General features: G+C 38.6%; 1 protein-coding gene across 1 annotated transcript in view; it reads right to left on the reverse strand.

Moving 5' to 3' along the window:
- Positions 1 to 1770, reverse strand: part of LOC124985782 (ectonucleoside triphosphate diphosphohydrolase 1-like) — a 39927-nt gene extending 38157 nt beyond the window's left edge. Inside the window, 1 exon segment of the mRNA XM_047554392.1 lies at positions 1566 to 1770. Coding sequence (XP_047410348.1) covers positions 1566 to 1770 — 205 coding nt within the window.
- Between the last annotated feature and the right edge of the window lie 12405 nt (positions 1771 to 14175).

Below are 14175 nucleotides of genomic sequence, written 5' to 3' on the forward strand. Positions count from 1 at the left end.
GGGGAACTGATCCTAATATGGCCTTGCCTTCCCCCAACTCCCTGACTCAAATTCCTCCAATGGTCTCTGCCACGTTCCTTTCTCTCTATCAGAGGACACAATTTATGCTGTTCTCCCATTCTGGGGCTTTAAGATCCTTTCTCAGTTGCTTTATCACAGGCCTTCTAGATAGACCCACCTTCTATAGTGATATCTGTCTATCTGCCTTGTTCTCATCACCCCTTCATATCTGGTCTACGACAGAACTTTCTGGGGACTTCCACCCATCTTAGTTCCCAATCCATGCTTCATGTGGCTGCAGAGATCTACAATTGAGGCTCTTCCTGATCGAGAACATGTGATTGCTTTCTGTTGCTTTGTCTGTTTGTGTCCATGATCAGGATGCCTGACATAGGACCACCAGAATGTAAGTTCCCTGAGGGCAGGGATTTTTTTTTTTTCTGGCTTGTTCATGGTTGTATCCCATGTTGAATAAATGCACTTTGAATTCTCTGAAAGATTTTTTAAAAATATTCTAGATGTTGATAGACCTTTATTTTATTCATTTATTTGTACATGGTGCTGAGAATTGAACCCAGTGCCTCACACGTGCTGGGCAAGTGCTCTACCACTGAGCCACAATCCCAGCCCTGAAAGATTTTTTTTTTTTTACTATATGTATATGTTTGATTTGTATATGTATATGTACTATTTGTATATGTATATGTTTGATACTATATGTATATGTATATATTTTTTACTATATGTATATGTTTTTTACTATATGTATTTTTTTTACTATATGTATATGTTTACTATATGTATATGTTTTTTTACTATATGTATATGTTTGTATATGTATATGTACTTTATTTACATGAATGTATTATTTCTATAATTTTGAAAGCAGGGAGAAAATAAATCAATAAAAATATTCTAAAGTCTGGTGCAGTGGTGCACATCTGTAATCTCAGTGACTCAGGAAGCTAAGGCAGGAGGATCACAGGTTCGATGCCAGCCTGGGTAGCTTAGCAAGACCCTGTCTCAATGGGATTGGGGTTGTAACTCAATGGAAGAGCACTTGCCTTGCATGTGTGATGAACTGGGTTTGATTCTCAATGCCTCATATAAATAAAAAATAAATAAATCCATTGACAACTAAAAAAATATTTTTTTAAAAAAGACCTTGTCTCAAAATTAAAAAAAAAAAAAAGGTTGGGGTTGGGTTGGGGCACAGTGGTAGAATGCTTGCCTAGCATGTGTGAGGCACTGGGTTTGATCCCCATCACCACATAAAAATAAATAAATAAAATAAAGGTATTATATTCATCTACAACAACAAAAAAAAAATTAAAGAAAAAATAAAAAGGCCTGGGGATGGGGCTCAGTGGTAAAAGTGCCCCTGGGTTCAATTCCTAGTACAAAAAGAAAAAACAAAGATGAGGCACATAGGCATCCAAGATGATGCAGAAAATGACAGTGTAAACTGGACCCTTGGGAGACTGAAGCTCAGAGAGTTACTTGCCCACAGGAAACCAACAATATTGGTTGCCTGAAAGATTTTTTTAATGTAAGATTTCCTTCACTTGGAATTTCATTCTCCTCATTCTCCACCAAATCTTTTTCCTCGTCTCCTTCAATATTAAGTTTAAGAGTTTCATAACCCTCCATAGCCTTCAAGTGAAGCTCAATTATTCCAGTTGTCCTCTCTTCAGATGCTACTTCCTGGTAGTTAATGGTTTGAACTATTTCAAGAATTCTGTAGTTGTTGAAGAGGGGCTTGAGCTTCATTCATTCTTTCAGGAATTATTTACTGAATGCATTACACTAAGCATCAGACCTTCCCTAGACTCTGAGCTACCCCAGTGAACAAAATAGATAAATGTCACTATCTTCATGGCGCTTATGTTCTATTTTGGAGAGAAACACAGTGAATATGATAAATAGGAAAAATATATAGTATCTTAATAATCATAAGTATTAAGGAAAGGAAAAAGCAAGGAAGATGAAGAAGGATGGGGTGATCGGAAAAGGCCTCTGAGAAGATGATCCTGAGTAAGAGGCAAAGGAATAGAAGGGAAAGCATGTATGCCTCTAAGGTAAGTGCATTTAACTCCACTGGAATTGCACATGCAAAGACTCTGAGGTAGGACAGCCTGGACAGGAGGCCAGTGTGGCTAGAAGAGTAAACAGAGGAACAGTAGTAAATGATGTTCAGTGGGGTAGTGGATCTTGCTCATAGGGCCTTGAAGGACCCAGTGAAGACTTGGCCTTATTCTGATTGACATTATCTTTTCTAGAAAAGTTTGTATAATCTATGTTCAGCACTTTAAGGATGAACAAGGAACCATGTCATGGGCTACTAAAGTCACTGGAGAGTGACAATGTAGCCCTGTAGGGTAACATACCCCAGCTTCTTGTGCCAATGAGGTGCTAAGGCTAGTCCCAGTGAGGCAGGTCATAGGATGACCACACAGCCAGGAGACAGTTTGGCTTTTTCATAGCAGAGCGTGTGCTAGCACCAGGGCAAGGGAGACAAATCTAGGAGGAGTAAACACTATCACATGGGAAAATCATCTCAATACCTTTTGAAGATTCTGGTGAATTACTATTAGGAAATGTATCCTGAAGGAACATTATCAGGAAAGGTCATCAAACCAATAGTCACCAAGATCCTTCAGCAGAAAGCCCAACTCCACAGATTTCTGAGAAATGGTTCCAGCTATAGCAGAGTCCAGACTAGGTTATCTCTTTGGTAAATCTCTATGTCCTCATGTGCAAAAGGAGAACCATAATAGAATCTGCTGCATACGGTTGCTACGTAAGATTCAGTGAGCTAACAATACTTAAAGAGCTCTTACTGTAGTACTGATTCTACTCTTAGCACTTTAAATAGATAGTGTATTTACCTCAAAGATGATGATGAGAGTTAAGTGAATTTAACCCTAGCCATAATCCCCAGGGGACTATAACTAATTTAACTCCAAGTCTATGAAGTAGAGGTATGATTATCAGCTGCAAACATCTGCATCAGTTTTCTAGACCTGCCTCAACAAATCACCACAAACAGGTGGCTTAAACAACAGAGTCATAAGGACCCCAAACTAATAACCAAATGATGCCATATCAAGACCCCTAAAAAAGAAGAACAAACCAATTCCAAAACCAGTATAAGAAAGTAAATAACTAAGACAAGAACTGAAATCAATGAATTTGAGAAGGAGAAAAAATACAAAGGATTAATGAAACAGTTGGTTCTGTGAAAAGATAAACAAGACTGATAAACCCTTAGCAAACTCACAAAAAAAGAGAACAAACCCAAATTATTAAAATTAGAGATGAAAAAGAAATCACCACATATCTCAGAAATCCAGCAGATCATTTCATTAAGGACTATTTTGAAAACATATACTCCAATAAATTGGAACCCCTAGAAGCAATGGATACATTTCTAGAAAAATACAATCCGTGAAAACTGAATCAAGAGGGCACAGAAAATCTAATCAGACCAATAACTTGTAACGAGATACAAGCAGTAATAAAATGCCTTCCAAAAAAGAAAAGTCCAGAACCAGATGGCTTCTCAGCTGAATTCTATGAGACCTTTAAAGAAGAAGTAATGTCAATCTTCCTAAAATTATTCCATGACATAGAAAGGGATGGAATGCTTCCAAATTCATTCTATGGAGACAGTTTCAACTCATACCAAAACCAGATAAGGATATTTCAAGAAAGAATACTACAGGCCATTATCCCTGATGTACTTAGGTGCAAAAATACTTAATAAAATATTAGCAAATCATGTTCAACAACATACTAGGAAGATTGTACACCACAACAAAGTTCATTTTACTCCAGATATGCAAGGATAGTTAATATAACCACATCAATAGATGTAATTCATCATGTAAATAGAATTAAGAACAAATATCACTCATCTCAACAGATGCAGAGAAGGCCTTTGACAAAATTCATCACCCATTCATGATAAAAACACAAGAGCTTCTAGGGACTGCTGGGAAGTATGTGGCGCTGTGTGGGAGTGGTTCCCTGTCTTTTTCTGGAATTTTCCCCCTAAGAGGATGCTTCCCTAACTCCACCCTATCCTGTCCATCACAGAAGAAGCTCCTCCCGGTCCTGGTCCCCTTTACCTATATATTATAAATAAAGGAGAGTTGGGCAACTCCATGTTGTTGTAAGAGGCCAGAGCTGGTATGGCTGGACCCATTACACTCCCTCTCATGAAAAAAGTATTGGTTCTTGTGTGTTCATTGAGTAGATAAGTTTTTTGGGTAATAGATAGAAAAACCGCTAACATCCTCCTCCGGCAGTCAATTCTTTCTTCCTCCACGCAGGAGGTGGCAGAGAGGACCCCCCTGCTTTGTGTTTGTAGTTACTTACTTTCCTTTCTTTAATGCTGTCTGAATGCTCAAGGCTAGGCATTTGTCTTCCAGCTCTGAAATTCTGTCTTTAGCATGATCTACTCTACAAACATTCAACTGAATATTTTATTTGATTCATTGTGTCTTTCATTTCACAGATTTCCGTTTGGTTCTTTTTCAATATTTCTTATTGAATTTCTCATTTGTGTCTTGAACTGACTTTCTTAATTCATTCAGGTTTTTTGTCATCTCTTGGAATTCATTAATCACTTTTATAGTGATTATTTTGAATTCTTTATCCAATATTTCATCCACTTCAATTTGGGGAGGGTTCAGTTGATGGTGAATTATGAACTTTAGGAGGTGTTGTTAGGTTGTTATTTTACATTTCTTGTATTCCTGTTTTGGGTTTTAGGCATCTTTTGGGAGGGATTTCTCTTCCACTCTTGTGTTTGGGCCTTTTTGGGAACATAGTCTCCACTTGCTAAATTGTCCTAGAGTTAATTGGATTGAGATCCCCTTGTAGGTGTGGGGCATGAATGGGGTGGGGGGCATGGGGACAAACAGTAGCAACAACCAATGCAAACAATATATAGCATTAAAATAAATACTTGGTTCCTACTATGACATTTACAAAGAACAGAAATGGTGGGGTCACCAATTGCCCACTCCAAAAACAATCAGTAACCATGAACTAGGTCTGTCATTAAAGCAAACAACTGGGGTCAACTATGTCATCCACAGCTGTAATAATTGCAACAGCATTAATGGCAGGGCAGGAGTTACACAAATCAATTAGTTCTAAATTATGTTAAGAATATAGTTAAGAGAAAAGAAAATGTGATACAAAGGTAAAGAAGAGTTTACAGTTTCAAAAAGTGAACAGAGAGAATCAGAATAGATGTAGCAGGTGACCATTATAAGGAAGGAGGAGAAAAATAGAAGTAATGAAGTAAAGGAAGAGAACAATAGCATTTGTTAGCAGGAGAAGAGAAGAAAGAAAGAGAAACAAAAGCAATACAAATCAGAACCAAAATATACAAACCAAACACCCTAATGTCAAAAGACAAGGAAAAATAACATTTTTTATATGCTAAAAATGCAAGAAAAAAAAGATACAAATATGCACATGTATGTATGTCCAGAAACAACCCATCAGCACAGCAAGCAAACACACACACATACACTCGCACGCACGCACAATACAAAAAGAAAAAAATTCTTAATGAAAAATGAAGGAATCATCTCCACTGAGCAGGTCAAAATAGTTGACGAGAATAGATGGTCACTGCCTATGCCTGCCACCTCTCTTTTTTCTTGAGTTATGCACTGTGAGTGAGAAAAGGGCTGGGGATTGTGAACCCCTTACTCTTTTTGTGTTGCTCTCTAGGCTGCCATTTGGAGTGGACTAAGCCTGAAGCTGATTCAAATAAGTCTCAGCTTCCCATCTCACCAGTGTGAGTTAGAATGGAATGGCAAGTACTGTCAGTTGGGGTTTTCTCCGCAAAGAGCAGATTGATGCACCACTTGGGTGGCACCTTTGCAAGTTCTATGAAGGAATTTGTTACACGTGGGGCTTAGGTCTAATCAGGCCTCAGGGGTTTGTTTGGTAGTGTCTGCTCTGCAGACATTAGATCAACACACCTCCGCAGGGGTTCCTGCCACATCCAGGGAGTGTGAGGGAAGGGTTTCAAGGTGCCAGTTTTAGATTAATCACTAAGAAACTTATTTAATAGAATAAACACAGGAGACAATTATCTTTTTAAATCGAAGTGGGTGTGACAGATTGAGCCATGCTAAGATCTAGCCTCCAACAATATGGAAGAGCCCACCTTGCCTTTATTTATCATCATACAGGTAAAGGGGGACCAGGAGGAGCTTCTGTGAGCAACAGGGTGGGGTGGAGTTAAGGAAGCCATTAGCTTTAGGGGGCCATCCCAGTAGAATTAGCATTTTCTCAGGCAGTGAGTCACATACCCCAGGCTATCTGAAATAGTCTCTCATGACTGCCTGTTCCTGGGAGTCAGACTTCCATATCCCTTGGCTCAGCCAAGCCTGATTCTGCTAGTCATGGATGGCTTCCCACATACCTCTAGGGCCTGGAAGTTGCCAGTCTCTGCTGGGAGTCTGGCTCCTCCCACGAATTCTACTCATAGGGAAGGCAATCCTCCACCCACTCTGCTGCCCATGAACACAGCAGGCTTAGTCCCTGAGTATTTTCACACCTGCCTGTTCAGATTTTCCACTTGCTTCACTCAGCTGGTCACGTGAGCTGTCAAAGGAAAATTGAGTTGGGCTCCCTTTCATATTTTCAATTTGAATCACCCTGAGTAAAATCTTCTCTGTGCCTTTTTTACTCCCCGTTCTGCTAGGTATACCGTAGGCCGTAAGGTAAGCATTTTCCAGGACAGCATGGAAGTGTTTGTTCCACAGTAGCAGCTGCAGTGTGGTTGCTTCAAGATAATAAGCCAAACCTAAAAAACAAAAGACCGAATGTTTTCTCTGATATGCAGATGCTAATTCACAATAAGGGGCGGGGGGAATAGGGAAGAATAGAGTTACTTTATATTAGGTAGAGGGGAGTGAAAGGAGGGGAAGGAGTACCGTGTAGGAATGATAGTAGAGTGAAACAGACTTATATCTCATGTACTTATATGACTGCATGACTGATGTGATCCTGCAATATGTACAATCAGAAAAATGAGAAAGTATACTCCATTTATGTATGATCTATCAAAATGTATAAATGCTTTCTACTGTCATGTCACAACAAACTAGAACAAATTAAAAAATTAATTAAAAATAAAAGATGATTGCACCTTACCTGTCTGTTGCTAGTTGAGAAACACAGAACACTTTTCAAACACCAGTGCACTGTGCAACCTCCGCATCTGCTAAGTTCAGGCTGCTTTTCTGACCTCAGGTTTTTCTGTACTAAATCTGTCCATTGTGTTTCTGTGTTCTCCTTCTCTCTGTTATACCTGTGCTGCCACTAGTGCAACTGGCTTGGCTCCAACGTGTCTTTCTTCTTTGTTTAATGTACCCAAATTTCTGATGCTTTAAGACACTCTGATTATTCCAGTGTTGAGTTTTAGTGAAATCCCTCTTTCACCCACATCACTGAGAAGAGTAATCCCACTGCTCAAATCCTGAGCCATGGAACAACTAGGAATACAGCCTTCCTCTAGCCTGCCATCTTGAATCTCAGTTCTTGTGCTCATGAAGAAAAGATTTCAGATGAGACCCAGAAGTGGTATGTTGTGTGACCAAGGATGTTTACTAAGCAAAAGGTGAACGTACATGGACACTCCCAAGACAGGAGAGTAGCAGCATCCCCCATTCCTATATTTGAGTTCAGTTTGTCTATATGTCCCAATATTCTCTTATTTGTGTTCCTCCCCTTTTCCTACCACACGATAGGCAAGTGTGTTGACAAGCAGTATTATAAAACTCCAAACAAAAGGCACATGCACTGTCCCAGCATACCCTAAGAAAACCAACAAAGTGGAAAGGGACAAAATTGTAATCCTTGGTAATGTGCCAAATGTTACCATAGGACATATTGTAGCTTAGTGATCCTAACTTGGGGAACAGTTAGGATCAATTTGACTGAATGGGTATGCTACTTCCAGACAAAACCTACAGTTCTGACTGGAACTGGGCATAGGCTTCTTGTCATCTGGTCTTGGGACCTCTCCTCTTGGTCCACCCCCTTTCCCTCTTCTTTCCTCTGGCCTTGCTTGTGTCTGTGTTACTTACCTAACAAATTGATCTCATGTGCTTTCTTCTGTAGTATACTGAGGAGGACATAACATCACCAACCTATGTCACTTATGTTTAATCTGATCTAACCAAGGAAACAGCAAAACCAAACTGAGGGTGACATATGTAACCAGGTGATTATATTAAGGGGTCAGCAAATTTCTTTAAAAGACCAGATAGTAAACATTTTAGGTTTCAGGTCAACATGATCCCTGGTACAAATTTTCGACTCTGTCATTATAGCATAAGAGGGGCCTTACACAATAGGTACATGAATGAATATGCCTGTATTCTAATAAAACTTTATTTATAGGTGGTTGGTCCACAAAATGCAATTTGACAATGGCTGGCCTAAACTCTTAACAAATGATGTTATAAGGGACCAAAAATAGACTATTCTAGATGGGGAATAGTAAAGATACATGACAACTAAAATATGTATGATCCTTATTGGAACATGGATCAAAAACCAAAGTGGTTACAATTATATTGAGAAATCTAGGTTGTAAGAATGTTGCATTAATGTTTAATTTTCAATGTGTGATGATTATATATGATTATATACCTTGGTTTTAGGAGATACACACTAAGGTATGTAAGCAAGTATTTTCATGACATGTGTAACTAATGGTTTAGAAAACCAAAGTGCATATATTGCATGTGTGTATGAAGAGTTAGCAAATGTGGGAAAATGACAATTAGAATTAACTAGATTGAAGCCTTTACAGACATTTACTGAACTATTACAACTTTTTTTAAAGTCCCCAAATCATAAATTTAAATTAATAATAAATAAACAATGGTACAAAATAGTATACCTTGGTGTGATGGGGCACACTTGTAGGACCAGCAACCAGAAAGTTGATGCAGAAGGATTGCTTGAACCCAGGAGCTCAGGGCCAGCCTGGGCAACATAATGAGAATTTGTCTCTTAAAAAAAAAAAAAAAATATATATATATATATATATATATATATGTATATATATACAGACACACACATGTATATATATACAAATACACACAAATTCACATATATGGGGTTTTATGTGTGTTTGTACACACACATATACATATCTACATGTATGTGCATAAAATATATACAAAATATGCATACATATATAATATGAATGCTCTGCCACCCAAAAGTCCTTTGCATTCTTCCTTCTCTGAACTGACATTTGCACTAATAGATCATACAATTCAGCAAGTTATTATATGTTCTTAGTCTCTAATCATTTTTCTAAGTCTTATTATTCTCACAATCAATACTTTCAGCTCTTTGAAGATGGAAAATAGACCTGATGCTTTCTTTATATCCCCAAAGAACCCTTGGCATGGTCGCATACATATAGTGTACAATAAATTTTCAGTTAATAAATGATGTGCTGGGTCTGGAGGTGCATCTCAGTGGTAGAGTGGTTCCTTAGGGTGTGAGAAGCCCTAGGATCCATTCCCAGCACCACAGTACACAAACTAGCACACTGACATGTGACTAAAACATCTGAACAAATATTTTCTTGGGCCATAAATCCCAGTAAATAAAGACAGGTAGTAATAAGGTCACCTTACTTGATTGAAACAATATCTAGACCACACACCAAATAAATAAATGCAATAACTTTAGGATAAATTAAACAATAAATTATAAAAGTGTAAGTTCAAAGCATAGGTAATGGATAATTTCACTAACACTGATGAGTCTTCTCTGACTCAGTCAGAGTATGGTGAGAATTAAGGAGTAGTTAGTTGCAGTATTGACATCCCAGTAATGTAAATTTACATCCCAGGTTTTCAATTATCCCAGAAACTTTCATGAATACCATCCTATTCATCATATGATAATGTGAGTTAGGGTAGATGTGTTTTTAGGGAAGATATTATCTCCACTTGAGAGATTATTAAAAATGAAGCCAAGAGTTGACTGGAGTTGTCTAAATAGCATGGAAATCTTATGGGAAAGTAAAAACCTGAATCTAGGTCCTTGTCACTTCTCCAAGGGATGTCCCATATTTGGGGCAATAAAGGCAGAGAAGAATAGAAGACTCTTTGTTTAGAAAGGAAAGGGTTGATTTGCCCTTCCCTATTTAGATTCATTTAAGAAAACAATATGCTCTACAGATAATCTTTTTCTAAAAATGTTGAAACATTTACCCATGGTGAAAATGCAAGCTTCTCAAAGTTTTTTTTTTTTTTTTTTTTTTTAATTGCTGTCCTATTTTCTTTGGATAACATGCTTGAGTACATTTTTTTTTTTAATTCCCCACACCACAATCTTACACTAGCCTCCTATGAAAACAGATTTTGGTGTAACATTAGTGAATGGTATGTATTCTTAAATTATTTTTATCTACTGTGCTAGATCCTCATTACATTCCTATGATCAAATAAGCGCATAACTGTCATCATTGTACAGAAAAGGAAACTAAACAATTATTTACCAAATGTTATACAGCTTCCTAGTTGAACGGGGAGAACTTGGGCTGGAGCTGGGGCTCAGTGGCAGAGGACTTGCCTAGCATTTGTGAGGCACTAGGTTCAATCCTTAGCACCATGTAAAAATAAACAAATAAAATAAAGGCATTCCATCTGTCTACAAGTACAAAAAATTAAAACCAGAAAGGGGAGAACTAGAATAGAATTCAAAGTATTCTTTCAATGTTGTCTAACTTTCTTTAATATGAAAGGTTTTTAAATACTTTCTCTTATAGAAGTAGCTATAGGTTTGTTTGTTGTTGTTGTTGTTTTACGCACTGTTAAAGAAACATTCCATAAATACTGCTCTCATGACAGGATAAAATTCAAACCTGCCTAGGCTCTTTCAAGGCTCTGTATCACGCAGACTTATGCCATCATTTGAATCTCACCTTTTACCACAAATCCCACCCAGAAATCATCTCTTGAGACCAGCAGGTCTCCTTAGAGTCCAACGAATACATCAAGTTCATTCCTCTTTTTTGTTTCCCTAGGTTCTTTGACCATCTAAATCAGAGTTTCTCAACTGGTGATGTTTTGAGTGAATAACTGTTTGCTGTGAGGGGCTGCTTAGGCACCAAAGGGTATGTAACAGCATTTCCGGCTTCTACTGGCTAAATGCCTCTGCTCCAAGCTGGGACAAACAATATGTGTCCAGATATTGTCACCTGTCTCCTGGGGGACAAAATCATCCATGGTTTGGACTGCTTTAAGTCACCTCAGGCTATAACTGAAGTCCTACAAGAAACCTCTGACAGGTATAACCCAGAGTCATCTCTCCCTTTTCCAAACATATGTGAAGTACACATGTCTGCATGGATAATTTTGTTACTGTTTCTTTTACTATAGATTTCATCAAAACTAGACTGCATGTATATCATGTCTTCAAAAATGGAATAATCTAGACCAGAGAATATATCATTTACTAAAGATTCCAAGTAGTATAATGTGCACAAAGAGTCTCAGAATGTACTATGGGAATTTTTAAAGCTCCTAAGAAATGGAAAATTAAATTGTCAGCCAATGGTAATTCTAGCTATTCAAGCGAATAAGGCATCAAATCTCAGTTGTCTGTGTTTGTATTAATTTGGAGCCATTTCAAACACAGGATTTCATTCTACTTCTCATCTCTAGACCACAGTTATCAAAGGTCTTGGTTAATTATTAATGCTATATTAATAATTTTCTCCTATACTGAACTGCAAAGCCACAGTGTAGCCACCTAACCTGGAACTTCATTTTGCAGCAGTTCATTTCCACACCTCCCCTTTCTAAAATGCAAGACTTTTTTGTTTTAAAGCCCTTCTAAGTTTGTCCACAACTGCACTGCCACGCATTTCTGGAAAGTTGATAATAAACATTTGGCAAGTGTTTGAATGAATGAAAGACTACAGATCACTACTGTGCTCTGCTCCATGCTAATAACTTCCCTACCTCCATCTTTGTGGGTTTCCTAGAACAAGTTCCATGAGAAACAGAAAGTTCAAAGGTCCATTTTCAGAGTATAATATTTAGCCTTAATTGGAATGTTTTAAAGATCCATTTGTAGCCATTTTTAACTACAGTCCTTCTCTTTGCCCTCCCCAATTTTAAAATTAGTTGATCACATGGACTGTAACCCTGGAATAAAAGAGGCAGATGACCCACCCAAGTGTGCTTCCTAGCCAGGTTTCCAGCCCTTCTGGCAGAAGAAAAGTTTGTGTTGCTGACCCACTTCCGAGCCCGTGTTTGTTCTTGCCTCACCTCGATATTTCTAAAATTTCCAAACTGTTATGGAACTGAGGACTTCTGAGAAACTAAGGCAGCACAAAGCCCGCCTCTTGAAACCCCAAAAGATTTCAGACGTGTTGCTCAGAATAATAGGAATGAGTTTATTGAAGGGATAGGAAAGGGGAAGAGGACACTCTATGATGGGCTGACAGATCTGACTCCATGAGATTGGAATGTTAATGTCTCCAGAGCCCTTTGATTACGAAGATTACCTGCCTATACTACCCGTCCCAAAAGGTTGCAGGCAGGGAGTTGTTAATGCCCCCTTGACTGCTACCTGCCTGGATCATTCTGTTTGGCCCTACCTCACTGCCCATCTGCTTCCCACCTTTTTTTTTTTTTTTTTTCTTTTTAACTTCGTATATTTCATTTATTTGTAACTTTGGCTCTTTTATGGTACTTGGGTTATATAATTGTGTACTACCTTCTCTTTAAGATGACAAAAATTGATCAAAGTGTGTTAATTAGGGCCTTATTTTTAGCATATCCAATCTCTGTAATACTTAAAAATAACTTGGCAAGCTTTAGAGACAGAAGTCTAGAATCTTTAGTTTCTCCAGTGATTACATCAGCAGTCACTATAAAGGAAGAACTAGAGAGGTTCAGGTATCTTTGGAGGATAAGCTCTCTAAATCAGGCATCTTATTTCCCAGTGACTTTTACAACATCTTTATCTTAACATTCTTTAGCAGTTTACATTTCTCAAAGATGAATTAAGAAATATAAGAAACGTACGAGGAAAGAGTGGTAGAAAGCTATCAACAGTCATATGAGACTCTTTGCTTTGGAACCTGCCTACTCATGTAGGAAATGTTCCTAACAGGAACCATTCTGATAAAAACATTATGTAGAGTACCTCTACATCAGTACTTGTATTCTGTGAGCCGAAGCACAGCTAGAACCTGGTTTCATGCTGTGTTCCTCTTAGCAATAGCATTTAGCCTCATCTTAAGGATTATATACTACCATTCATTGGATACCATTAACAAATGCTTTTTATTTTGTGTTGGGGATATAGCTCTATGGTAGAGTACTTGCCTGGTATGTGTGAAGCCTCCAGATCCCCAGCATCGTTGTGAATGCTACTATCCTTAGTTTAGTGTCACGAGCGGCAAGGAGGAGTTAATGAGAGTAAATTTGGTCCAAAATCAATTGGCTTTTATTTGATGTTGATCACATAATTATTTGTAGTTATTCTAACCTTTAGTCACACCAATATCACACATAACTTAATCACTAAATTATTACAAGCCCCAAATAAACAAGACTCACTCCTTACTGAGACCCATTCCTAAGGTCCACTCCTGTGTGACATGTCTTGAGTTGAAGGACAGCGACTACCAGAGTTCAGTCAGGAAGACAGCTCAGGAGATCTCGCTGGGGAACTCCCTCCGGCCGGAGTCCTGATCGGCGAGGACCGTTGGAAGTCAAAGGAGGGCAGTGCAGTCACAGCAGGCAGGCTGGGCAGAGATGTCTCAGGCAGGATGCACACGGGCAGCTCTGCTGTCACTTCCACAGGAACATCTCGGTCACGGTCAGGATCATGGATGTTCCAGCAAGCAACGAGCAAGTCAGTGAGTCCCCTTCAGGCTTGGCGCAACACTGGTGTCATTGGTGTAAAATGGGGACTGGAGCTAGGCTCGTCATGAGTCCTTTTAAATCCAGCCGGTCTTGGTCTGAGGGAAGTGTTATCTTACTCGAGGTCAGTTGCACACGTCTCCAACTTGGGGGCACCACCACATCATTACCTTATTACAGCACAGAGCACTCAAGTTAGTTTTTGTAAGTTTCACAGCACACAGAATGTCAC

The sequence above is a fragment of the Sciurus carolinensis genome, chromosome 5 (assembly GCF_902686445.1).
Source record: "Sciurus carolinensis chromosome 5, mSciCar1.2, whole genome shotgun sequence".
NCBI classification, from domain to species: Eukaryota; Metazoa; Chordata; class Mammalia; order Rodentia; family Sciuridae; genus Sciurus; species Sciurus carolinensis.